Here is a 26,368-nt window from a genome sequence, read left to right as displayed (position 1 = left end):
GTGCTCTGCCCCATAAGTGGAATTTGGGGGTTCAAAGTCCATTCTCTGCCCCACAAGTGGAATTTCGGGGGGTTCCAAGTCCGTTCTCTGCCCCATAAGTGGAGTTTGGGTTCGTTCTCTGCCCCATAAGTGACGTTTGAGGGGTTCCAGGTCCGGTTTGTGCCCCACAAGTGGAATTTCGGGGTTCAAAGTTCGTTCTCTGCCCCATAAGTGGAATTTGGGGTCGTGCTCTGCCCCACAAGTGGAGTTTGGGGCGTTCCAGGTCCATTTTGTGCCCCATAAGTGGAGTTGGGGGGTTCAAAATCCGTGCTCTGCCCCATAAGTGGAATTTCGGGGGGTTCCAAGTCCGTTCTCTGCCCCATAAGTGGAATTTGGGTTCGTTCTCTGCCCCATAAGTGATGTTTGGGGGGGTTCCAGGTCTGGTTTCTGCCCCACAACTGGAATTTGGGGGTTCCAGATTTGTTCTCTGCCCCATAAGTGGAATTTCAAGGGGTTCCAAGTCTGTTCTCTGCCCCATAAGTGACGTTTGGGGGGGTTCCAGGTCCATTTTGTGCCCCATAAGTGGAGTCTGGGGGTTCAAAATCCGTTCTCTGCCCCATAAGTGCAGTTGGGGGTCACTGGAATTCGTTCTCTGCCCCACAAGTGGAATTTGGGGGTTCAAAGTCCATTCTCTGCCCCACAAGTGGAGTTTGGGGGTTCCAGATCCGTTCTCTGCCCCACAAGTGGAATTTCGGGGGGTTCCAGATCCATTTTGTGCCCCATAAGTGGAATTTGGGTTCGTTCTCTGCCCCATAAGTGGCGTTTGAGGGGTTCCAGGTCCAGTTTGTGCCCCACAAGTGGAATTTCGGGGTTCAAAGTCCGTTCTCTGCCCCATAAGTGGAATTTGGGGTCGTGCTCTGCCCCACAAGTGGAGTTTGGGGCGTTCCAGGTCCATTTTGTGCCCCATAAGTGGAGTCTGGGGGTTCAAAATCCGTTCTCTGCCCCATAAGTGCAGTTGGGGGTCACTGGAATTCGTTCTCTGCCCCACAAGTGGAACTTCGGGGGGTTCCAGATCCATTTTCTGCCCCATAAGTGGCGTTGGGGGGTTCCAAGTCCGTTCTCTGCCCCACAAGTGGAATTTGGGGGGGTTCCAGATCCGTGCTCTGCCCCATAAGTGGAGTTTGGGTTCGTGCTCTGCCCCATAAGTGGAATTTGGGGGGTTCCAGGTCTGGTTTGTGCCCCACAAGTGGAATTTCGGGGGGTTCCAGACCCATTTTGCGCCCCATAAGTGGAGTTTGGGTTCGTTCTCTGCCCCACAAGTGGAATTTGGGGGTTCAAAGTTCGTTTTCTGCCCCACAAGTGACGTTTGGGGGGGGTTCCAGATCCATTCTCTGCCCCACAAGTGGAATTTGGGGGGGTTCCAAGTCCATTTCCTGCCCCACAACTGGCGTTTGGGGCTTCAAAATCCGTGCTCTGCCCCATAAGTGGAGTCTGGGTCCATTCTCTGCCCCACAAGTGGCGTTTAAGGGGTTCCAAGTCTGTTCTCTGCCCCACAAGTGGATTCTAGGTTCACTCTCTGCCCCACAAGTGGCGTTTGGGACATTCCAGATCCATTCTCTGCCCCATAAGTTCAGTTTGGATCCATTCTCTGCCCCACAAGTGGATTCTGGGTTCGTTTCCTGCCCCACAAGTGGCGTTTAAGGGGTTCCAAGTCTGTTTTCTGCCCCATAAGTGGAGTTTGGGTTCGTTCTCTGCCCCACAAGTGGAACTTCGGGGTTTCCAAGTCCATTCTCTGCCCCATAAGTGACATTTTAAGGGGTTCCAGATCCATTCTCTGCCCCACAAGTGGCGTTTGGGTTCATTCCAGATCCATTCTCTGCCCCATAAGTGGAGTTTGGGTTCATTCTCTGCCCCACAAGTGGCATTTGGGGGTTTCCAAGTCCATTTCCTGCCCCACAAGTGGAGTCTGGGTTCGTTTCCTGCCCCACAAGTGGCGTTTTAAGGGGTTCCAGATCCATTCTCTGCCCCACAAGTGGCATTTGGGGGGTTCCAGATCCATTTCCTGCCCCACAAGTGGAGTTTGGGTCCATTCTCTGCCCCATAAGTGCAGTTTGGGACGTTCCAGATCCATTCTCTGCCCCACAAGTGGCGTTTAAGGGGTTCCAAGTCCATTCTCTGCCCCACAAGTGGAGTTTGGATCCATTCTCTGCCCCACAAGTGGATTCTGGGTCCATTTCCTGCCCCACAAGTGGCATTTGGGGGGTTCCAAGTCCATTTCCTGCCCCACAAGTGCAGTTTGGGTTCGTTTCCTGCCCCACAAGTGGAGTTTGGATCCATTCTCTGCCCCACAAGTGGAGTTTGGATCCATTCTCTGCCCCACAAGTGGATTCTGGGTTCGTTTCCTGCCCCACAAGTGGCGTTTAAGGGGTTTCAAGTCCATTCTCTGCCCCACAAGTGGCGTTTGGGACATTCCAGATCCATTCTCTGCCCCATAAGTGCAGTTTGGGTCCATTTCCTGCCCCACAAGTGGAGTTTGGGTTCGTTCTCTGCCCCACAAGTGGAATTTCGGGGGGTTCCAGATCCATTTCCTGCCCCACAAGTGGAGTTTGGGTCCATTCTCTGCCCCATAAGTGCAGTTTGGGACGTTCCAGATCCATTCTCTGCCCCACAAGTGGCGTTTAAGGGGTTCCAGATCCATTCTCTGCCCCACAAGTGCAGTTTGGGTCCATTTCCTGCCCCACAAGTGGATTCTGGGTCCATTCTCTGCCCCACAAGTGGCGTTTAAGGGGTTCCAAGTCCATTTCCTGCCCCACAAGTGGAATTTGGGGGGTTCCAGATCCATTTTCTGCCCCACAAGTGGATTCTGGGTTCGTTTCCTGCCCCACAAGTGGCGTTTAAGGGGTTTCAAGTCCATTCTCTGCCCCACAAGTGGCGTTTGGGGCGTTCCAAGTCTATTTCCTGCCCCATAAGTGACATCTTAAGGGGTTCCAGATCCATTTCCTGCCCCACAAGTGCAGTTTGGGTCCATTTCCTGCCCCACAAGTGGAATTTGGGGGGTTCCAGATCCATTCTCTGCCCCACAAGTGGATTCTGGGTCCATTTCCTGCCCCACAAGTGGCGTTTTAAGGGGTTCCAGATCCATTTCCTGCCCCATAAGTGAAGTTTGGGTCCATTCTCTGCCCCACAAGTGGATTCTGGGTCCATTTCCTGCCCCACAAGTGGCGTTTCGGGCTCCTCCTCATCCGTTCGTGCCCCACAAGTGAATTTGGGGGGCTCCAAAATCTGTGGGGTGCCCCACAAGTGAACTCGGCTGCCCCATAAGCGAACTTGGGCCTCACTGGGGTCGTTTCCTGCCCCACAAGTGGATTTTTGGGTGGAAAAAGCCCGGTTTTGGGGTCAAAAGCGCGATTTTGGGGGAAAAAAGGCCCGGGTTTGGGTCTAAAAAGCGCGATTTTGGGTCTAAAACCCCCGGTTTTGGAGCTAAAAAGCCCCGATTTTGGGGCATTTTCAGGTGTGGGGTTGTCCCAGAAGTGGATTTTTGGGTGGAAAAAGCCCGATTTTGGGTCTAAAAACATCAACTTTGGAGCTAAAAAGCCCCGATTTTGGGTCTAAATCCCCAAATTTGGGTCTAAAACCCCCGATTTTGGAGCTAAAAAGCCCCGATTTTGGGGCATTTTCAGGTGTGGGGTTGTCCCAGAAGTGGGGTTTTGGGTGGAAAAAGCCCGATTTTGGGTCTAAACCCCCGGTTTTGGGTGGAAAAACCCTGATTTTGGACCAAAATCCTGAATTTTGGGCCCTAAAAACCCCGATTTTGGAGCTAAAAATCCCCGATTTTGGGTCTAAATCCCCAAATTTGAGCCCTAAAACCCCCAATTTTGGAGCTAAAAATCCCCGATTTTGGGTCTAAATCCCCAAATTTGGGTCTAAAACCCCCGATTTTGGAGCTAAAAAGCCCCGATTTTGGGGCATTTTCAGGTGTGGGGCTGTCCCAGAAGTGGATTTTTGGGTAGAAAAAGCCCAATTTTGGGTCTAAATCCCCCGATTTTGGGTCTAAAACCCCCGATTTTGGGGGTCCCTGATCTATGGGGCTGCCCCATAACTGGGTTTTTGGGTGGAAAATCCCCGATTTTGGGTCTAAAAACCTCAACTTTGGAGCTAAAAACCCCCGATTTTGGGTCTAAAACCCCCGATTTTGGAGCTAAAAAGCCCCGATTTTGGGGCATTTTCAGGTGTGGGGCTGTCCCAGAAGTGGATTTTTGGGTGGAAAAAGCCCGATTTTGGGTCTAAATCCCCCGATTTTGGGTGGAAAAACCTCAATTTTGGGGGTCCCTGATCTATGGGGCTGCCCCATAACTGGGTTTTTGGGTGGAAAATCCCCGATTTTGGGTCTAAAAACATCAACTTTGGAGCTAAAAATCCCCGATTTTGGGTCTAAATCCCCAAATTTGGGCCCTAAAACCCCCAATTTTGGAGCTAAAAATCCCCGATTTTGGGTCTAAATCCCCAAATTTGGGCCCTAAAACCCCCAATTTTGGAGCTAAAAACTCCTAATTTTGGACAAATCCATCATTTTGGGTGAAAAAGCCCCAATTTTGGACCAAAATCCCGAATTTTGGGCCTTAAAACCCCCAAATTTGGAGCTAAAAATCCCCAATTTGGGGTCTAAAATCCCCAATTTTGGGTCTAAAATCCCCAATTTTGGGGCATTTACAGATGTGGGGCCGCCCCATAAGTGGATTTTGGGTGGAAAATCCCCGATTTTGGCACCTAAAAACCCCAAGTTTGGACAAAAAGCCTGGGAATTTTGGGTCTAAAAATCCCAATTTTGGGTGAAAAATCCCCGATTTTGGGTCTAAATCCCCAGTTTTGGACCCTAAAAACCCCAATTTTGGGTCTAAAAATTCCTACTTTTGGACAAATCCCCAATTTCGGGTGAAAAAACCTCAATTTCGGGTGAAAAAACCTCAACTTTGGACCAAAACCTCCAATTCTGGGTGAAAAAACCCCAATTTTGGGTCAAAAAACCTCAACTTTGGACCGAAGCCCCCAATTCTGGGTGAAAAACCCCCAATTCTGGGTTAAAAAACCTCAACTTTGGACCTAAGCCCCCAATCTTGGACCTAAACCCCCAATTTTGGGTGAAAACCCCTCAAGTTCGGGTCTAAACCCCCCATTTTCGAGTGAAAAACCCCCAATTTTGGGCCGAAAACCCCCAAATTTGGGGCAAACCCCCCCCAACTCTGCCCCTAACCCCCCAATTTTGGGGTCAAACCCCCCAATTTTGGGTCAAACCCCTCAATTTTGAGGTCAAACCCCCCAATTTCGGGTCAAACCCCTCAATTTTGGGTCAAACCCCTCAATTTTGAGGTCAAACCCCTCAATTTTGAGGTCAAACCCCTCAATTTCGGGGCAAACCCCCCAATTTCAGGGCAAACCCCTCAATTTCGGGGCAAACCCCTCAATTTTGAGGTCAAACCCCTCAATTTTGGGGTCAAACCCCCCAATTTTGGGGTCAAACCCCCCAATTTTGAGGTCAAACCCCTCAATTTTGGGGTCAAACCCCTCAATTTTGAGGTCAAACCCCCCAATTTCGGGTCAAACCCCCCAATTTTGGGGTCAAACCCCCCAATTTCGGGTCAAACCCCTCAATTTTGGGGTCAAACCCCTCAATTTTGGGTCAAACCCCTCAATTTTTGGGTCAAACCCCCCAATTTTGGGGTCAAACCCCCCAATTTCGGGGCCGTTTCCCCCCCCCCGGGGCAGCCCCTTTGCCCCTCCCCCCCCCCCCCAAAATTTGGGGCTCCCCTCCCCCCTCCCCCCCCCTCCCTCTGCCCCTCCCCCACCCGGGGGTGCCGGGGTTACCTCGGGGGGGGCGCCGGGGGTGGGGGAGGGGCCCCCCGGGCCGGGGGGGGGTCCCGGGTCCATGGGCGGCGCCGGCTCCGAGCTGGGGGGGGGAGGGGAGACGCGGCTGGGGGAGGGGCGGCTGCAAAGGGGGGGGGGGAGGGGAGGGGGTTGGGGGGCATTTTGGGGGGATTTGGGGGATTTTGGGGGGATTTGGGGCATTTTGGGGGGATTTGGGGGATTTTGGGGGGATTTGGGGGGATTTGGGGGGGTCTTGGGGGGGTCTCTGTCCCATAAATCCCAATTTGGGGGGGGGTTTGGGGGGATTTTGGGGGAATTTGGGGGATTTGGGGGGATTTTGGGAGATTTTGGGGGGTTTGGGGGGGATTTTGGGGGGTTTTGAGGGGTCTCTGTCCCAAAGATCCAAAATTTGGGGGGATTTGGGGGGATTTTGGAGGAATTTGGGGCATTTTGGGGGGATTTGGGGGCATTTTGGGGGGTCTTGGAGGAATTTGGGGGGGTCTTGGGGGGTCTCTGTCCCATAAATCCCAATTTGGGGGGGGGTTGGGGGGATTTCGGGGGGATTTGGGGGATTTTTGGGGAATTTGGGGAGTCTTGGGGGGTTTTGAGGGGTCTCTGTGCCATAGATCCAAAATTTGGGGGGATTTGGGGAGATTTTGGGGCATTTTGGGGGAATTTGGAGGGATTTTGGGGGGAATTTCGGGGGGTCTTGGGGGGTTTTGAGGGGTCTCTGTGCCATAGATCCCAAATTTGGGGATATTTGAAGAGATTTTGGGGCATTTTGGGGATTTTTGGGGGAATTTAGGAGATTTTTGGGGAATTTTGGGGGGGATTTTAGGGGGTTGGGGGGGTTTTGAGGGGTCTCTGTCCCAAAGATCCAAAATTGGGGGGATTTGGGGCATTTCAGGGGCAATTTGGGGGATTTTGGGGGAATTTGGGGGATTTTGGGGGGATTTGGGGGGATTTTAGGGGGTCTTGGAGGAATTTGGGGGGGTCTTGGGGGGTCTCTGTCCCATAAATCCCAATTTGGGGGGGGGTTTGGGGGGATTTTGGGGGGTTTTGAGGGGTCTCTGTCCCATAGATCCGAAATTTGGGGGGATTTGAGGCATTTTGGGGGGATCTGGGGGGATTTGGGGGGATTTTGGGGGAATTTGGGGGATTTTGGGAGGATTTTTTGGGGGATTTGGGGGGATTTTGGGGGGTTTTGAGGGGTCTCTGTGCCATAGATCCAAAATTTGGGGGGATTTGGGGAGATTTTGGGGCATTTTGGGGGAATTTGGGGGATTTTTGAGGGAATTTAGGAAATTTTTGGGGAATTTTGGGGGGTTTGGGGGGGATTTTGGGGGGATTTGGGGGGGTTTTGGGGCATTTTGGGGCATTTGGGGGGTCTTGGAGGAATTTGGGGGGGTCTTGGGGGGGTCTCTGTCCCATAAATCCCAATTTGGGGGGATTTGGGGGATTTTGGGGGGGTTTTGAGGGGTCTCTGTCCCAAAGATCCAAAATTTGGGGGGATTTGGGGGGATTTTGGAGGAATTTGGGGGATTTGGGGGGAATTTGGGGCATTTTGGGGGGATTTGGGGGCATTTTGGGGGGTCTTGGAGGAATTTGGGGGAGTCTTGGGGGGTTTTGAGGGATCTCTGTGCCATAGATCCAAAATTTGGGGGGGTTTGGGGAGATTTTGGGGCATTTTGGGGGAATTTGGGGGATTTTTGGGGGAATTTAGGAGATTTTCGGGGAATTTTGGGGGGTTTGGGGGGGATTTTGGGGGGATTTGGGGGGGTTTTGGGGCATTTTGGGGCATTTGGGGGGTCTTGGAGCAATTTGGGGGGGTCTTGGGGGGGTCTCTGTCCCAAAACCCCCAATTTGGGGGGGGGTTTGGGGGGATTTTGGGGGGTTTTGAGGGGTCTCTGTCCCATAGATCCGAAATTTGGGGGGATTTGGGGCATTTTGGGGGGATCTGGGGGGATTTGGGGGGATTTTGGGGGAATTTGGGGGATTTTGGGAGGATTTTTTGGGGGATTTTGGGGGGTTTTGAGGGGTTTTGAGGGGTCTCTGTGCCATAGATCTGAAATTTCTGGGGATTTGGGGAGATTTTAGGGCATTTTGGGGGAATTTGGGGGGAATTTGGGAGATTTTGGGGGATTTAGGGGGGTTTTGAGGGGTCTCTGTCCCATAGATCCCGAATTTGGGGGGGTCTTGGGGGGATTTTGGGGGTGTTTGGGGGATTTTTGGGGGATTTTGGAAAATTTTAGGGGGTTTTGGGGGATTTTGGGGGGTTTTGGGGGGTCTCTGTCCCATAGATCCAAAATTTGGGGAGATCTGGGGAGATTTTGGGGCATTTTGGGGGAATTTGGGGGATTTTGGGGGGAATTTAGGAGATTTTCGGGGAATTTTGGGGGGTTTGGAGGGGATTTTGGGGGGATTTGGGGGGGTTTTGGGGCATTTTGGGGGGTCTTGGAGGAATTTGGGGGGTCTTGGGGGGTCTCTGTCCCATAAACCCCAATTTGGGGGGGGGGTTTTGGGGAGATTTTGGGAGATTTTGGGGGAATTTTGGGGGGGTTGGGGGGGATTTTGGGGGGTTTTGGGGGGTTTTGAGGGGTCTCTGTCCCAAAGATCCAAAATTTGGGGGGATTTGGGGGGATTTTGGAGGAATTTGGGGGATTTGGGGGGATTTTGGGGGGTTTTGGGGCATTTTGGGGGATTTGGGGGGGTCTTGGAGAAATTTGGAGGGGGGTCTTGGGGGGTCTCTGTCCCATAAATCCCAATTTTGGGGGGATTTGGGGGGATTTTGGGGCATTTGGGGGGAATTTGGGGGATTTTTTGGGGGATTTTGGAGAGTTTTGGGGGGTTTGGGGGGGATTGGGAGGAATTTTGGGGGATTTAGGGGAGTTTGGGGGGATTTGGGGGGGTTTTGAGGGGTCTCTGTGCCATAGATCCCAAATTTGGGGAGATTTTGGGGCATTTTGGGGAAACTTAGGGGATTTTTGGGGGGATTTTGGGAAATTTTGGGGGGATTTTTGGGAATTTTGGGGGGGTTTTGAGAGGTCTCTGTCCCATAGATCCAAAATTTGGGGGGTTTTGGGGAGATTTGGAGAGAATTTTGGGGGATTTTAGGGGGATTTAGGGGTTTTGGGGGGGATTTTGGAGAATTTCAGGGGATTTTGGGCAATTTTGGGTGGTTTGGGAGAATTTTGGGGGGATTTGGGGGGGTCTTGGAGGGTTTTGAGGGGTCTCTGCCCCTTAGATGCCAATTTTTGGGGGGATTTTGGGGCTTTTAGAGGATTTGGGGGGGATTTGGGGAAATTTGGGGGGGATTTGGGGAAATTTGGGGGGGATTTTGGGGCATTTTAGGAGGAATTTGGGTCCCGTCCATCGGAAATTTGGGGGAGGAATTGGGGAGGGGCTTCGGACCTAAAGATTTCCCATAAATTCCCAAAAAAACCCCAAATCCCCCCCAAAATCCCCTCAAATCCCCCCCAAATCCCCTCAAAACCCACAAAAGTCCCCTCAAATGCCCCAAAATTCCCCTAAATCCCCTCAAACCCCCCAAAATCCACTAAAATCCCCTCAAAATCTCCCCAACACCCCCTAAAATCGCCTAAAAATTCCCCCAAATCCGCCCAAAATCCCCTCAAATCCCCCAAAATTTCCTCAAATCCCCCCAAGATCCCCCAAAACCCCCTCAAAATCCCCCAAATCCGCTCAAAATCCCCTCAAATCCCCTCAAAATCCCCCAAATCCGCTCAAAATCCCCCAAATCCCCCCAAAATCGCCTCAAAAACCCCAAAATCTCCCCAAAACCCCATCAAACCCCCCAAAATCCCCTCAAAAACCCCCAAATCCTCTCAAATTCCCCCCCAAATCCCCCCCAAATCCCCCCAAAATCCCCAAAAATCCCCTCCCCATCCCCCCAAATCCCCCCCAAACCCCACCCGGGACCCCCCAAATCCCCTTTTATCCCCCCAAAATCCCCTTTTTTACCCTTTTTTCCCCCTTTTTCCCCCCGTTTTCTCCCCTTTCCCCCTCCCCTCATCCCCTCCCATCCCACCCGCTGCCCCCCTCCCTCAGCCGCCGCTCCGTTTCCCGCCTCCCGCGGCCTCCCCGCGCCCCGTTTGCCCTCGGAGCCGCCCTTTCCCCCTCACTTTCCCCTCAGATTTGCCCGTTTTCGCCCGTTTTTCCCCCATTTTCCGCCCCTTTCGGGCCTCACCCCGCGCCCCCTCCCCCCCCCGCTATTGTGCGGGGCGGCCGCAGCCCGGCGGCGCCGCCATCTTGCCGCGATCCCAGCATGCCCCGCGCGCGCGCGGGAGGAGGAGCCAATGGGAGGCGGCGATTTCAGAGGGGGGCGTGGTTAAAGGGGGGGTGAGGAGCCAATCAGAGCAGAGAGGGGGCGGGGTTTGGGGGTTGAGTGATAGGTGGAAGGGGCGTGGTTATGACCTTATAAGGGAGGGTGAGGGCGGGGCTTTGGCCAATGAGGGGTGAGGGGGCGGGGCTAAGCCCACCCTGGGGGCGGCCATATATGGGCAGGCCACGCCCACTGGCGCGCTCTGGCGCCCCCTGGTGGCGGGGACAGAGACACCCCCCCCCCCCCCCAGACCCATTTTAGGGACCCCCCAAAAAACGACCCCAGACCCAATTGGGGACCCCCAAAAAACGACCCCAGACCCAACTGGGGACCCCCAAAAACGACCCCAGACCCAATTGGGGACCCCCAAAAAACGACCCCAGACCCATTTTAAGGACCCCAGACCCAATTGGGGACCCCCCAAATCGACCCCAGACCCATTTTAGGGACCCCAGACCCAATTGGGGACCCCAAAAACGACCCCAGACCCATTTTAGGGACCCCCAAAATGACCCCAGACCCATTTAAGGACCCCTTAAAGGACCCCAGACCCATTTTAGGGACCCCAGACCCAATTGGGGACCCCCAAAACGACCCCAGACCCATTTTAAGGACCCCAGACCCAATTGGGGACCCCCCAAAAAACGACCCCAGACCCATTTTGAGGACCCCAGACCCATTTAAGGACCCCTTAAAGGACCCCACCCCCATTTTAGGGACCCCAGCCCCATTTTAGGGACCCCAAAATCGACCCCAGCCCCATTTAGGGACCCCAGACCCATTTAAGGACCCCAAACCCCATTTTAGGGACCCCCAGACCCATTTAAGGAGCCCCCAGACCCATTTAAGGAGCCCCCAGCCCCATTTAGGGACCCCAAACCCCATTTAGGACCCCCCAGCCCCATTTAGGGACCACAAACCCCATTTTAGGCCCCCCCAGACCCATTTTAGGACCCCCCAGAACCATTTAGGGACCCCCAGCCCCATTTAATGATCCCAAACCCCATTTTAGGGACCCCCAAACCCCATTTTAGGACCCCCCAGCCCCATTTTAGGCCCCCCCAGACCCATTTAAGGAGCCCCCAGACCCATTTTAGGACCCCCCAGCCCCATTTAGGGACCCCAAACCCCATTTTAGGGACCCCCAGACCCATTTAGGGACCCCCAGCCCCATTTAATGATCCCAAACCCCATTTAGGGACCCCCAAACCCCATTTTAGGACCCCCCAGACCCATTTAGGGACCCCCAGACCCATTTAGGGACCCCCAGCCCCATTTAATGATCCCAAACCCCATTTAGGGACCCCAAACCCCATTTTAGGACCCCCCAGACCCATTTTAGGGACCCCCAGCCCCATTTTAGGACCCCCCAGCCCCATTTAGGGACCCCAAACCCCATTTTAGGACCCCCCAGACCCATTTTAAGGAGCCCCCAGCCCCATTTTAGGACCCCCAGCCCCATTTAGGGACCCCAAACCCCATTTTAGGGACCCCAGCCCCATTTAGGGACCACAAACCCCATTTTAGGGACCCCCCAGACCCATTTTAGGCCCCCCCAGACCCATTTTAGGACCCCCCAGCCCCATTTAAGGAGCCCCCAGCCCCATTTTAGGACCCCCAGCCCCATTTAGGGACCCCAAACCCCACTTTAGGGACCCCCAGACCCATTTAGGGACCCCAAACCCCATTTTAGGGACCCCCAGACCCATTTTAGGACCCCCCAGACCCATTTTAGGGACCCCCAGCCCCATTTTAGGACCCCCCAGCCCCATTTAGGGACCCCCAAACCCCATTTTAGGCCCCCCCAGACCCATTTTAGGGACCCCAAACCCCATTTAGGACCCCCCAGACCCATTTTAGGGACCCCAAACCCCATTTTAGGACCCCCAGCCCCATTTAGGGACCCCCAGCCCCATTTTAGGCCCCCCCAGCCCCATTTTAGGACCCCCCAGACCCATTTTAGGGACCCCCAGACCCATTTTAGGACCCCCAGCCCCATTTAGGGACCCCCAACCCCATTTAGGGACCCCCAGACCCATTTAGGGACCCCCCAACCCCATTTTAGGCCCCCCCAGACCCATTTTAGGACCCCCCAGCCCCATTTTAGGACCCCCCAGACCCATTTTAGGCCCCCCCAGACCCATTTTAGGGACCCCAAACCCCATTTAGGACCCCCCAAACCCCATTTTAGGGACCCCAGCCCCATTTAGGAACCCCAAACCCCATTTTAGGGACCCCAAACCCCATTTTAGGACCCCCCAGCCCCATTTTAGGGACCCCCCAACCCCATTTGGAGCCCCCCAACCCGACCCCAGCCCCATTTCGGGACCCCTCCCCCGCTCACCTCTCCTCCTTGGGGCTCTCCCGCCGCTGCCCCTCCCCCTCCTGGCGGCACAAACCAAAATCAGCCTCCATTGGGGGGGGGGGGAGGAAGGGTGGGGGTCCCCCGCCCCTCCCCCACCCCCCCACGTGACTCACCTGAGCCCCCCCCGCAGGTGAGGCCGGCCCGGGGGGGGAGGGGCAGCAGGAGGAGGAGGAGGAGGAGGAGGAGGAGGAGGAGGAGGAGGAGGAAGGGGGGGAAGGGCGGGGTGGGGGAGGGGCCTCGGCGCTCAGCGAGGGGGGGAGGGGCTCCATTTCCTCGTCCTCTTCCTCCTTTTTCGGCCCCTCCCCCTCTTCCGGAAGCCCCTCCCCCTTTGCTGGCCCCGCCCCCTGTTGGGGGAGGGGGGGAGGGGAGGGGCTGCGGCCGCCAGGGGGCGCTGCGGCGGGGGAGGCCTCGCTAGGGGGCGCCGTCTGCGCGGGCACTTCCTGTTCCCGCCCTTCCTCTTGTCTCTCCTCCACTTCCGGGTTCGGCTCCTCCACTTCCGGTTTGGGCTCTTCCTCTTCCGGCTTTGACTCCGCCTCTTCCTGCTTTGACTCCGCCTCTTCCGGTTTGGCGGTTGTTACTTCCGGGTTAGGCCCCGCCTCTTCCTGTTGTTGTTTTGGGGCTTTTTCGGGCGTTTTTGGGGTTTCTTCCTCGTCTTCCTCGTCGTCCTCTTCCTCCTCGTCCTCCTCTTCCTCCTCCTCCTCCTCCTCCTCCTCCTCGGCCGCTCCCGAGTGGGGGGCGGGGCGGCGGCGGCCGGCGCGGGGGGCGGGGCCGAGCTCGGGGGCGGGGTCGGGGGGCGGAGCCGAGCGGGTCTGAGGTGGGGGAGGGGAGAGGGGAGAAATTTGGGGGGGAACAAATGGGAAAATCAGAAAAAAGGAGGAATTTCGCACCAAAAACGGAGGCAATTGACCCGAAAATGAGGGAATTGCGCCCGAAAATGGGGGAATTGTACCCCAAAATGGAGGAATTTAACCCAAAATGGGGAAATTCTACCCAAAAATGGGGAAAATTGCCCCAAAATGGAGGAATTAAACCCAAAAATGGAGGAATTTAACCCAAAATGGAGGAATTTCACCCAAAAATCGGGGAAATCGACCCAAAAATGAGGAAATCGACCCAAAAATAGGGAAATTCGCCCCAAAATCAAAGAATTTAACCCTAAAATGGAGGAATTTAACCCAAAATGGAGGAATTTCACCCAAAAATGGGGGAAATCGACCCAAAAATGAGGAAATCGACCCAAAAATGGGGAAATTCGCCCCAAAATGGAGGAATTTAACCCTAAAATGGAGGAATTTCACCCAAAATGGAGGAATTTCACCCAAAAATGGGGGAAATCAACCCAAAAATGATTAAATCGACCCGAAAATGGGGAAATTCACCCCAAAATGGAGGAATTAAACCCAAAAATGGAGGAATTTAACACAAAATGGAGGAATTTCACCCAAAAATCGGGGAAATCGACCCAAAAATGAGGAAATTGACCCAAAAATGGGGAAATTCACCCCAAAATGGAGGAATTTAACCCTAAAATGGAGAAATTTCACCCAAAATGGAGGAATTTCACTCAAAAATGGGGAAATTTGCCCAAAATGGAGGAATTTCACCCCAAAATGGGAAATTTCCACCCAAAAGTGGGGAAATTCACCAAATATGGCAAAGTTTGCCCAAAAATGGGGGATTTTGATTGAAAATGAGAGAATTTCACCCGAAAATGGGGGAATTCTGCCCAAAAATGGAGCAATTTAACCCAAAAATGGAGGAATTTAACCCAAAATAGAGTAATTTCACCCAAATGGGGGAAATCAACCCAAAAATGAGGAATTCTTCCCAAAAATGGGGAAATTTGCCCAAAATGGAGGGATTTCAGCCAAAAATGGGGTAAATCTACCCAAAAATGGGAAATTTCCACCCCAAAATGGGGAAATCGACCCAAAAATGGGGAAATTGACCCCAAAATAAAGGAATTTCACCCAAAATGGAGGAATTTCACCCAAAAATGGGGAAATCGACCCAGAAATGGGGGAATTTGCCCAAAATGGAGGAATTTCACCCAAAATGGGGAAATCGATGCAAAAATGGGAAATTTCCACCCAAAAATGGGGAAAATTCACCCCAAAATGAAGAAATTCCAACACAAATGGGGAAATTCCACCCAAAATGAGAAAATTTGCCCAAAATGGAGGAATTTAACCCTAAAATGGGGGAAATTCTACCCAAAAATGGGGGAATTTGCCCCAAAATTGAGGAATTTCACCCAAAAATGAGGAAATCGACCCAAACAATGGGAAATTTCCATGCAAAAATGGGGAAATTCACCCCAAATTGGAGGAATTTAACCCAAAATGGAGAAATTTCACCCAAAATGAGGAAATCAACCCCAAAATGGGGAAAATTCACCCAAAAATGAAGAAATTCCAACACAAATGGGGAAATTCCACCAAAATGGGAAAATTTGCCCAAAATGGAAGAATTTTGGCTGAAAAAGGCAGAAATCAACCCAAAAATGGGGAATTTCCACCCAAAGTGGGGAAATTCACCAAATACGACAAAACCTCCCAATATTAAACCAAAAAAACCCCAACATTTAACAAAAAACCCCAAAATCCAACAAAACCCCCTAAATGAACCAAAATCCCCCAAATTAAACGAAAAAACTAAAAAACAAACCAAAAAAGTCCCAAAATTACCCCAAACCCCCAAAATTAAACTAAAACCCCCAAAATTAAACAAAACCTCCCAAAATTAAAACAACGCCAAAATTAAGCAAAAACCCCAAATTAAACCAAAAACCCCCAAAATTCAACCAAAACCCCGAAAATTTAACAGAAACCCCCAAAATTAACCAAAAACCCCAAAATTAAAGGAAAAAACTAAAAAATAAACCAAAAAAATCCCAAATCAACTAAAAATCCCAAATTAAGCCAAAAAAACCCCAAAATTGAACCAAAACCCCCCAAATTTAACCAAAAAAACCCAAAAAAATCACAAGAAAATCCAGAAAAACGAAAGAAAAAACTCAAAATGAACCAAAAAAAACCCCCAAAATCCCAAGAATTCCACTCAAAAACCCCAACATTCACAAAAAACCCCAAAATTAACCAAAGAACCCCAAATTAAACCAAAAAAAACCAAAAAATGACAAGAAAATCCCGAAAAATGAACCAAAAACCCCCAAAATGAACCAAAAAACCCCCAAAAATCAACCAAAAACCCCCCCCAAAAAATCACAAGAAAATCCCAAAAAACGAAAGAAAAACCCCAAAATCCCTGGAATTCCCCTCAAAAACCCCAAAATGAACCAAAAAAAACCCCCAAAACCCCTGGAATTCCACCCAAAAACTCCAAAATTCACAAAAAAACCCCCCAAATGAACCAAAAACCCCAAATTAAACCAAAAAAAACCCCAAAAAATCACAAGAAAATCCCCAAAAAAACAAAGAAAAACCCCAAAACGAACCCAAAAAAACCCCCCACAATCCCTGGAATTCCCCTCAAAAACCCCAAAATGAACCAAAAAACCCAAAATGAACCAAAAAAACCCAAAATGAACCAAAAAAACCCCAATTTAAACCAAAAAAAACCCACAAAAAATCACAAGAAAATCAAAAAAAATGAACCAAAAACCCCAAAATGAACCAAAAAAACCCCAAAAATAAACCAAAAAACACCCCCAAAAAATCACAAGAAAATCCCAAAAAAGGAAAGAAAAACCCCAAAATCCCTGGAATTCCCCTCAAAAACCCCAAAATGAACCAAAAAACCCCAAAAGGAACCAAAAACCCCAAATTAAACCAAAAAAACCCCCAAAAAATCACAAGAAAATCACGAAAAACGAAAGAAAAACCCCAAAATCCCTGGAATTCCCCTCAAAAACCCCAAATTAAACCAAAAACCCCAAAATGAACCAAAAAAACCCAAAATGAACCAAAAAAACCCCAAATTAAACCAAAAATACCCCCAAAAAATCACAAGAAAATCCCAAAAAAATCACAAGAAAATCCCAAAAAACGAAAGAAAAACCTCAAAATCCCTAGAAGTCCCCTTAAAAACCCCAAAAGGAACCAAAAAACCCCAAAAGGAACCAAAAAACCCCAAATTAAACCAAAAAAACCCCAAAAAATCACAAGAAAATCCCAAAAAACGAAAGAAAAACCCCAAAATGAACCAAAAAAAAACCCCCAAAAAATCACAAGAAAATCCCAAAAAACCAAAGAAAAACCCCAAAACGAACCCAAAAAAACCCCCCAAAATCCCTGGAATTCCCCTCCAAAACCCCAAATTAAACCAAAAACCCCAAAATGAACCAAAAACCCCAAAATGAACCAAAAAAACCCCAAAAAAATCACAAGAAAATCCCAAAAAAATGAACCGAGAACCCCAAAATGAACCAGAAAAACCCCCAAAAAATCACAAGAAAATCCCCAAAAACCAAAGCAAAACCCCAAAACGAACCCAAAAAAACCCCCCAAAACCCCTGGAATTCCCCTCCAAAACCCCAAATTCCCTTCCAAATCCCCAAATTGCCCAAAACCCCAGAAATTTGCCCCAAACCTCCGCGGAACGGCCCCTCCTCACCGCCCTGCGCCGCTCCCTCCTGGCCGCTCCTTCCTCCTCCTCCTCCTCCTCCTCCTCCTCCCCCGGCTCCTCCGGCGCCGCTGCTGACAAAAAGGAGCAGTTCCAGGGCGGGTGCTTTTTGGGGTGAATTCCAGCGGTTTTGGGGTCGTTGCCGGCGCTTTTTGGGGTGAATTCCGGCGGTTTTGGGGTCTCACCGTGAGCCTCGGGGGGGTCCCGGCGCTGCTGGAGCAGCTCCTGCTGTTTCTCCAGGTACTGCTTGATGAAGCTGTTCTGGCCCATGGCCTCGCCCATCTGGGGAAAAAAGGGACAATTTTGGGATTTTTGGGATCCTTTTGGGATTTTTGGGGAATTTTTTCCCATTTTTGGCGATTTTTCTGCAATTTTTCCGGGATTTTTTTCGCGCTTTTTTCGCTTTTTTTTCCCCTTTTTTCGCTTTTTTTCCGGGATTTTACGGGGTCTGGGTGGTGTCCAGCAAAGCTGTTCTGCCCCAAAATGAGAATTCCCAAATTTTTGGAATTGTTTTGGGATTTTTGGGAATTTTTTCCCATTTTTTAGGAATTTTTGGAGGTTTTTTCACAATTTTTTTGCATTTTTTTGCATTTTTTTCCCATTTTTTCCATTTTTTCCACCAATTTATGGGGTCTGGGTGGTGTCCTCTGAAGCTGTTCTGAGCAAAAATGACCCAAAATGGGAATTCCCAAAGTTTTGGGAGCTTTTTGGGATTTTTGGGAATTTTTTCTCATTTTGGGGGGATTTTTTTGCATTTTTTCGCTTATTTTTGCATTTTTTCCCATTTTTTCCACCAATTTATGGGGTCTGGGTGGTGTCCAGCAAAGCTGTTCTGCCCCAAAATGAGAATTCCCAAATTTTTGGAATTGTTTTGGGATTTTTGGGAATTTTTTCCCCTTTTTTGGGAATTTTTGGAGGTTTTTTCACAACTTTTTTGCATTTTTTTTGCATTATTTTCCCATTTTTTCCATTTTTTCCACCAATTTATGGGGTCTGGGTGGTGTCCAGCAAAGCTGTTCTGCCCCAAAATGAGAATTCCCAAATTTTTGGAATTGTTTTGGGATTTTTGGGAATTTTTTCCCATTTTTTGGGAATTTTTGGAGGTTTTTTCACAACTTTTTTGCATTTTTTTTGCATTTTTTTCCCATTTTTTCCATTTTTTCCACCAATTTATGGGGTCTGGGTGGTGTCCTCTGAAGCTGTTCTGAGCAGAAATGACCCAAAATGGGAATTCCCAAAGTTTTGGGAGCATTTTGGGATTTTGGGGAATTTTTTCTCATTTTGGGGGGATTTTTTTGCATTTTTTCGCTTATTTTTGCACTTTTTTCCCATTTTTTCCATTTTTTCCACCAATTTATGGGGTCTGGGTGGTATCCAGCAAAGCTGTTCTGCCCCAAAATGAGAATTCCCAAATTTTTGGAATTGTTTTGGGATTTTTGGGAATTTTTTCCCCATTTTTTAGGAATTTTTGGAGGTTTTTTCACAATTTTTTTGCATTTTTTTGCATTTTTTTCCCATTTTTTCCATTTTTTCCACCAATTTATGGGGTCTGGGTGGTGTCCTCTGAAGCTGTTCTGAGCAGAAATGACCCAAAATGGGAATTCCCAAAGTTTTGGGAGCATTTTGGGATTTTTGGGAATTTTTTCCCATTTTTGGGGGATTTTTTTGCATTTTTTCGCTTATTTTTGCACTTTTTTCCCATTTTTTCCATTTTTTCCACCAATTTATGGGGTCTGGGTGGTGTCCAGCAAAGCTGTTCTGCCCCAAAATGAGAATTCCCAAATTTTTGGAATTGTTTTGGGATTTTTGGGAATTTTTTCCCATTTTTTAGGAATTTTTGGAGGTTTTTTCACAATTTTTTTGCATTTTTTTGCATTTTTTTCCCATTTTTTCCATTTTTTCCACCAATTTATGGGGTCTGGGTGGTGTCCTCTGAAGCTGTTCTGAGCAAAAATGACCCAAAATGGGAATTCCCAAAGTTTTGGGAGCTTTTTGGGATTTTTGGGAATTTTTTCTCATTTTGGGGGGATTTTTTTGCATTTTTTCGCTTATTTTTGCATTTTTTCCCATTTTTTCCACCAATTTATGGGGTCTGGGTGGTGTCCAGCAAAGCTGTTCTGCCCCAAAATGAGAATTCCCAAATTTTTGGAATTGTTTTGGGATTTTTGGGAATTTTTTCCCCTTTTTTGGGAATTTTTGGAGGTTTTTTCACAACTTTTTTGCATTTTTTTTGCATTATTTTCCCATTTTTTCCATTTTTTCCACCAATTTATGGGGTCTGGGTGGTGTCCAGCAAAGCTGTTCTGCCCCAAAATGAGAATTCCCAAATTTTTGGAATTGTTTTGGGATTTTTGGGAATTTTTTCCCATTTTTTGGGAATTTTTGGAGGTTTTTTCACAACTTTTTTGCATTTTTTTTGCATTTTTTTCCCATTTTTTCCATTTTTTCCACCAATTTATGGGGTCTGGGTGGTGTCCTCTGAAGCTGTTCTGAGCAGAAATGACCCAAAATGGGAATTCCCAAAGTTTTGGGAGCATTTTGGGATTTTGGGGAATTTTTTCTCATTTTGGGGGGATTTTTTTGCATTTTTTCGCTTATTTTTGCACTTTTTTCCCATTTTTTCCATTTTTTCCACCAATTTATGGGGTCTGGGTGGTGTCCAGCAAAGCTGTTCTGCCCCAAAATGAGAATTCCCAAATTTTTGGAATTGTTTTGGGATTTTTGGGAATTTTTTCCCCATTTTTTAGGAATTTTTGGAGGTTTTTTCACAATTTTTTTGCATTTTTTTGCATTTTTTTCCCATTTTTTCCATTTTTTCCACCAATTTATGGGGTCTGGGTGGTGTCCTCTGAAGCTGTTCTGAGCAGAAATGACCCAAAATGGGAATTCCCAAAGTTTTGGGAGCGTTTTGGGATTTTTGGGAATTTTTTCTCATTTTGGGGGGATTTTTTTGCATTTTTTCGCTTATTTTTGCATTTTTTTCCCATTTTTTCCACCAATTTATGGGGTCTGGGTGGTGTCCAGCAAAGCTGTTCTGCCCCAAAATGAGAATTCCCAAATTTTTGGAATTATTTTGGGATTTTTGGGAATTTTTTCCCATTTTTGGGGGATTTTTTTTGCATTTTTTTCGCTTTTTTCGCTTTTTTTGTGCATTTTTTTCCCATTTTTTCCATTTTTTCCACCAATTTAGGGGGTCTGGGCGGTGTCCTCTGAACCTGTTCCACCCCATCTGCCCCAAAATGGGAATTCCCAAAGTTTTGGAGCGTTTTGGGATTTTGGGAATTTTTTCCCATTTTTGTGGAATTTTTTTTGCAATTTTTTCTCATTTTTTCACTTTTTTTTTGCATTGTTTCCCCATTTTTTTCCCATTTTTTCTGGGATTTTACAGAGTCTGGGTGGTGTCCTCTGAAGCTGTTCTGCCCAAAAATGACCCAAAATGGGAATTCCCAAATTTTTAGGATCATTTTGAGATTTTTGGGAATTTTTTCCCATTTTTGGGGGGTTTTTTTTGCATTTTTTTCGCTTTTTTTCGCGCTTTTTTTTGCATTTTTTTCCCATTTTTTCCACCAATTTATGGGGTCTCGGTGGTGGCTTCTGAAGTTTTTCCACTCCATATGCCCCAAAATGGGAATTCCCAAATTTTGGGGAGCATTTCGGAAATTTTGGGAATTTTTTCCCATTTTTTGGGATTTTTTTTGCTGTTTTTTCCCTTTTTTTTTTGGTTTTCTTTTCTGCACTTTTTTCCCATTTTTTTCCCCATTCTCTCTCATTTTTTCCAGCATTTTACAAGGCCTGGATGGTGTCCAGCGAAAAATGGGAATTCCCAAATTTTTGGGATCATTTCAGATTTTGGGGGGAATTTTTTACAATTTTTTGGGAATTTTTTTGCATTTTTTTCCCAATTTTTTTTCATTTTTTTTCCATTTTTTCCACCAATTTATGGGGTCTGGGTGGTGTCCTCTGAATCTGTTCTGCCCCAAAATGCCTCAAAAATGAGAATTCCCAAATTTCTGGGATCACTTTGGATTTTTTGGGAAATTTTTCCCCATTTTTTCCCTCCTTTTTTTGGGTGAATTTCGGGGAATTTTGGGTCTCACCTGGGAGTTGGGCTGGAAGGTGGGGTGGGGGCTCGAGTGCTTCTGGAGGTTCTCCAACATCAGCGCCTGAATTTGGGGGGATTTAGGGAAATTTAGCCCTTCCAAAAATCATATTTTTTATTAATTTAATCTTTCAAACCCCTCCCGCCCACAAAATCCCTGTATTTCTCCCCAAAACCCCCGAAATTTGCCCAAAATCCACCAGAACGGCACCAAAACCCAACATTGCTGACCCAAATTGACCCAAAAACACCGATTTTTGCCTCAAATTCCCCTCACAAAATGCCCAAAACCTCCCAATTTTGGCCTCAAATCCCTCACAAAGTGCCCCAAATTGGCATTTTTGCCTCAAATCCCGTCAAAAAATGCCCAAAAACTCCAATTTTGGCCTCAAATCCCCACACAAAGCGCCCAAAATTGACATTTTCGCCTCAAATCCCCTCACAAAGTGCCCAAAATTGACATTTTTGCCTCAAATCCCCTCACAAAGTGCCCAAAATTGCCATTTTCGCCTCAAATCCCCTCACAAAATGCCCAAAATTGACATTTTTGCCTCAAATCTCCTCACAAAGTGCCCAAAATTGACATTTTTGCCTCAAATCCCCTCACAAAGTGCCCAAAATTGCCAATTTTGCCTCAAACCCCTCACAAAGTGCCCAAAATTGCCATTTTTCGCCTCAAATCCCCTCACAAAGTGCCCAAAATTGACATTTTTGCCTCAAATCCCCTCACAAAGTGCCCAAAATTGACATTTTTGGCCTCAAATCCCCTCACAAAGTGCCCAAAATTGCCATTTTTCGCCTCAAATCCCCTCACAAAGTGCCCAAAATTGACATTTTTGCCTCAAATCCCCTCACAAAATGCCCAAAATTGACATTTTTGCCTCAAATCTCCTCACAAAGTGCCCAAAATTGACATTTTTGCCTCAAATCCCCTCACAAAGTGCCCAAAATTGCCAATTTTGCCTCAAACCCCTCACAAAGTGCCCAAAATTGCCATTTTTCGCCTCAAATCCCCTCACAAAGTGCCCAAAATTGCCAATTTTGCCTCAAATCCCCTCACAAAGTGCCCAAAATTGACATTTTTGGCCTCAAATCCCCTCACAAAGTGCCCAAAATTGCCATTTTCGCCTCAAATCCCCTCACAAAGTGCCCAAAATTGACATTTTTGCCTCAAATCCCCTCACAAAGTGCCCAAAATTGACATTTTTGCCTCAAATCCCCTCACAAAGTGCCCAGAATTGCCATTTTTGCCCCAAATCCCCTCACAGAGTGCCCAAAATTGGCATTTTTGCCTCAAATCCCCTCGCAAAGTGCCCAAAATTGCCATTTTTGCCTCAAATCCCCACACAAAGTGCCCAAAAATGCCATTTTTGCCTCAAATCCCCTCACAAAGTGCCCAGAATTGACATTTTTGCCTCAAATCTCCTCACAAAGTGCCCAAAATTGGCATTTTTGCCTCAAATCCCCTCACAAAGTGCTCAAAATTGGCATTTTTGCCCCAAATCCCCTCACAGAGTGCCCCAAATTGGCATTTTTGCCTCAAATCTCCTCACAAAGTGCCCAAAATTGACATTTTTGCCTCAAATCCCCTCACAAAGTGCCCAAAATTGGCATTTTTGCCTCAAATCCCCTCACAAAGTGCCCAAAAATGGGACTTTTGCCTCAAATCCCCTCACAAAGTGCCCAAAATTGCCATTTTCGCCTCAAATCCCCTCACAAACTGCCCAAAATTGCCATTTTTGCCTCAAATCCCCTCACAAAGTGCCCAAAATTGGCTTTCTTTCACACAAATTGCCTCAAACCAGCAACAAAATCAGGATTTTTGCCTCAAAACCCCCCAAAACCAGCGACTTTCACCTCAAATCCCCTCAGAAACACCTGAAAAATGAGGATTTACCCTCAAATCGCCTCAGCTCTTCCCTCAAACTCACAAAAATCGCCACTTTTACCTCAAATTGCCTCAGAATTTCCCTGGAATTCACCGAAATCATCGCTTTTACTCCAAATCCCCTCACTTTGACCCCAAATCCCCTCACTTTGACCCCAAATCCCCTCACTTTGACGCCAAATCCCCTCACTTTTAACCCCAAACCCCTCACTTTTACCCCAAATCCACTTTTACCTCAAATCCCTCACTTTTACCCCAACTCGAGTTTTAACCCAAATCCCTTTACTTTTACCCCAAATCCCTCACTTTTACCCCAAACCCCTCACTTTTAACCCCAAATCCCCTCACTTTTAACCCCAAACCCCTCACTTTTAACCCGAAATCCCCTCACTATAAACCCCAAACCCCTCACTTTTAACCCCAACTCCACTTTTAACCCCAAATCCCTCACTTTTACCCCAAATCCCCTCACTTTTAACCCCAAACCCCTCACTTTTAACCCCAAACCCCTCACTTTTTACCCCAAACCCCTCACTTTTAACCCCAAACCCCTCACTTTTAACCCCAACTCCACTTTCACCCCAAACCCCTCACTTTTACCCCAAATTCTCTCACTTTTAACCCCAAACCCCTCACTTTTAACCCCAACTCCACTTTTACCCCAAACCCCTCACGTTTTACCCCAAACCCCTCACTTTTAACCCCAACTCCACTTTTACCCCAAACCCCTCACTTTTAACCCCCAATCCCCTCACTTTTAACCCCAAAACCCCTCACTTTTAACCCCAACTCCACTTTCACCCCAAACCCCTCACTTTTACCCCAAATCCCCTCACTTTTAACCCCAAACCCCTCACTTTTAACCCCAAACCCCTCACTTTTAACCCCAACTCCACTTTTACCCCAAACCCCTCACTTTTAACCCCCAATCCCCTCACTTTTAACCCCAAAACCCCTCACTTTTAACCCCAACTCCACTTTCACCCCAAACCCCTCACTTTTACCCCAAATCCCCTCACTTTTAACCCCAAACCCCTCACTTTTAACCCCAAACCCCTCACTTTTAACCCCAACTCCACTTTTACCCCAAACCCCTCACTTTTTACCCCAAACCCCTCACTTTTTACCCCAGACCCCTCACTTTTTACCCCAAATCCCCTCACTTTTAACCCCAACTCCACTTTCACCCCAAACCCCTCACTTTTACCCCAAATCCCCTCACTTTTAACCCCAAACCCCTCACTTTTAACCCCAAACCCCTCACTTTTAACCCCAACTCCACTTTTACCCCAAACCCCTCACTTTTTACCCCAAACCCCTCACTTTTTACCCCAGACCCCTCACTTTTTACCCCAAATCCCCTCACTTTTAACCCCAACTCCACTTTCACCCCAAACCCCTCACTTTTTACCCCAAACCCCTCACTTTTAACCCAAACTCCACTTTCACCCCAAATCCCTCACTTTTACCCCAAACCCCTCACTTTCAACCCAAACCCCTCACTTTTTACCCCAAACCCCTCACTTTTAACCCCAAATCCCCTCACTTTTAACCCCAACTCCACTTTCACCCCAAACCCCTCACTTTTAACCCCAACTCCACTTTCACCCCAAACCCCTCACTTTTAACCCCAAACCCCTCACTTTTTACCCCAAACCCCTCACTTTCACCCCAAACCCCTCACTTTTTACCCCAAATCCCCTCACTTTTAACCCCAAACCCCTCACTTTTTACCCCAAACCCCTCACTTTTTACCCCAAACCCCTCACTTTTTACCCCAAATCCCCTCACTTTTAACCCCAAACCCCTCACTTTTAACCCCAACTCCACTTTTACCCCAAACCCCTCACTTTTTACCCCAACTCCACTTTCACCCCAAACCCCTCACTTTTAACCCCAAACCCCTCACTTTTAACCCCAACTCCACTTTTACCCCAAATCCCTTTACTTTCACCCCAAATCCCTCACTTTTAACCCCAAACCCCTCACTTTTTACCCCAAACCCCTCACTTTTAACCCCAAACCCCTCACTTTCACCCCAAACCCCTCACTTTTAACCCCAAACCCCTCACTTTTAACCCCAACTCCACTTTTACCCCAAATCCCTTTACTTTCACCCCAAATCCCTCACTTTTAACCCCAAACCCCTCACTTTTACCCCAAATCCCCTCACTTTTAACCCCAAACCCCTCACTTTTAACCCCAACTCCACTTTCACCCCAAACCCCTCACTTTTAACCCCAAATCCCCTCACTTTTACCCCAAACCCCTCACTTTTAAGCCCAACTCCACTTTTACCCCAAACCCCTCACTTTTTACCCCAAATCCCCTCACTTTTAACCCCAAATCCCCTCACTTTTAACCCCAACTCCACTTTTACCCCAAACCCCTCACTTTTTACCCCAAACCCCTCACTTTTTACCCCAAATCCCCTCACTTTTAACCCCAAACCCCTCACTTTTTACCCCAAACCCCTCACTTTTACTCCAAACCCCTCACTTTTTACCCCAAACCCCTCACTTTTACCCCAAAACCCCTCACTTTTAACCCCAAAACCCCTCACTTTTAACCCCAACTCCACTTTTACCCCAAACCCCTCACTTTTTACCCCAAACCCCTCACTTTTAACCCCAAACCCCTCACTTTTAACCCCAACTCCACTTTCACCCCAACTCCCTCACTTTTTACCCCAAACCCCTCACTTTTAACCCCAAATCCCCTCACTTTTTACCCCAAACCCCTCACTTTTAACCCCAAACCCCTCACTTTCACCCCAAACCCCTCACTTTTTACCCCAAACCCCTCACTTTCACCCCAAACCCCTCACTTTTAACCCCAAACCCCTCACTTTTAGCCCAAACTCCACTTTTACCCCAAATCCCTTTACTTTCACCCCAAATCCCTCACTTTTAACCCCAAACCCCTCACTTTCACCCCAAACCCCTCACTTTAACCCCAAACCCCTCACTTTTAACCCCAACTCCACTTTTACCCCAAATCCCTTTACTTTCACCCCAAACCCCTCACTTTCACCCCAAACCCCTCACTTTCACCCCAAACCCCTCACTTTTTACCCCAAACCCCTCACTTTCACCCCAAACCCCCCCTTTCCCACCCCAAATCTCCCCCAACCCCCCTCACGCCCTTCCCGCCAAAACCCCTCCCCTCACAACTCCTCACCCCACCCCCCACCCCCCCCTCCTTCCCACCTCCAACGCTCCCAAAACCGCCTTTTTTCACCCCAAATCT

At 48.3% G+C, this 26,368-nt stretch overlaps 1 protein-coding gene across 1 annotated transcript in view; it reads right to left on the bottom strand.

The window, feature by feature from the left end:
• The window catches only part of ACIN1 (apoptotic chromatin condensation inducer 1), a gene marked incomplete at its 3' end in the record, with an annotated part of 53,851 nt that overhangs the window by 26,974 nt on the left and 509 nt on the right, over positions 1-26,368 (bottom strand). The window contains exons 2-7 of the mRNA XM_082299482.1: positions 21,230-21,295; positions 17,318-17,414; positions 17,124-17,203; positions 12,662-13,357; positions 12,528-12,568; positions 5,842-5,923 (exon numbers count right to left, since the gene is read on the bottom strand). Of these exons, the coding sequence (XP_082155608.1) occupies positions 5,842-5,923; positions 12,528-12,568; positions 12,662-13,357; positions 17,124-17,203; positions 17,318-17,414; positions 21,230-21,295 (1,062 nt within the window). The remainder of the gene's footprint in view (positions 1-5,841; positions 5,924-12,527; positions 12,569-12,661; positions 13,358-17,123; positions 17,204-17,317; positions 17,415-21,229; positions 21,296-26,368) is intronic.

This window comes from Coloeus monedula (genome assembly GCF_965178545.1).
Source record: "Coloeus monedula genome assembly, chromosome: 32".
Taxonomy (NCBI): Eukaryota; Metazoa; Chordata; class Aves; order Passeriformes; family Corvidae; genus Coloeus; species Coloeus monedula.
The sequence above is the reverse complement of the archived record's forward strand: the minus strand, read 5'-3'. Positions and strand labels throughout refer to the sequence as shown.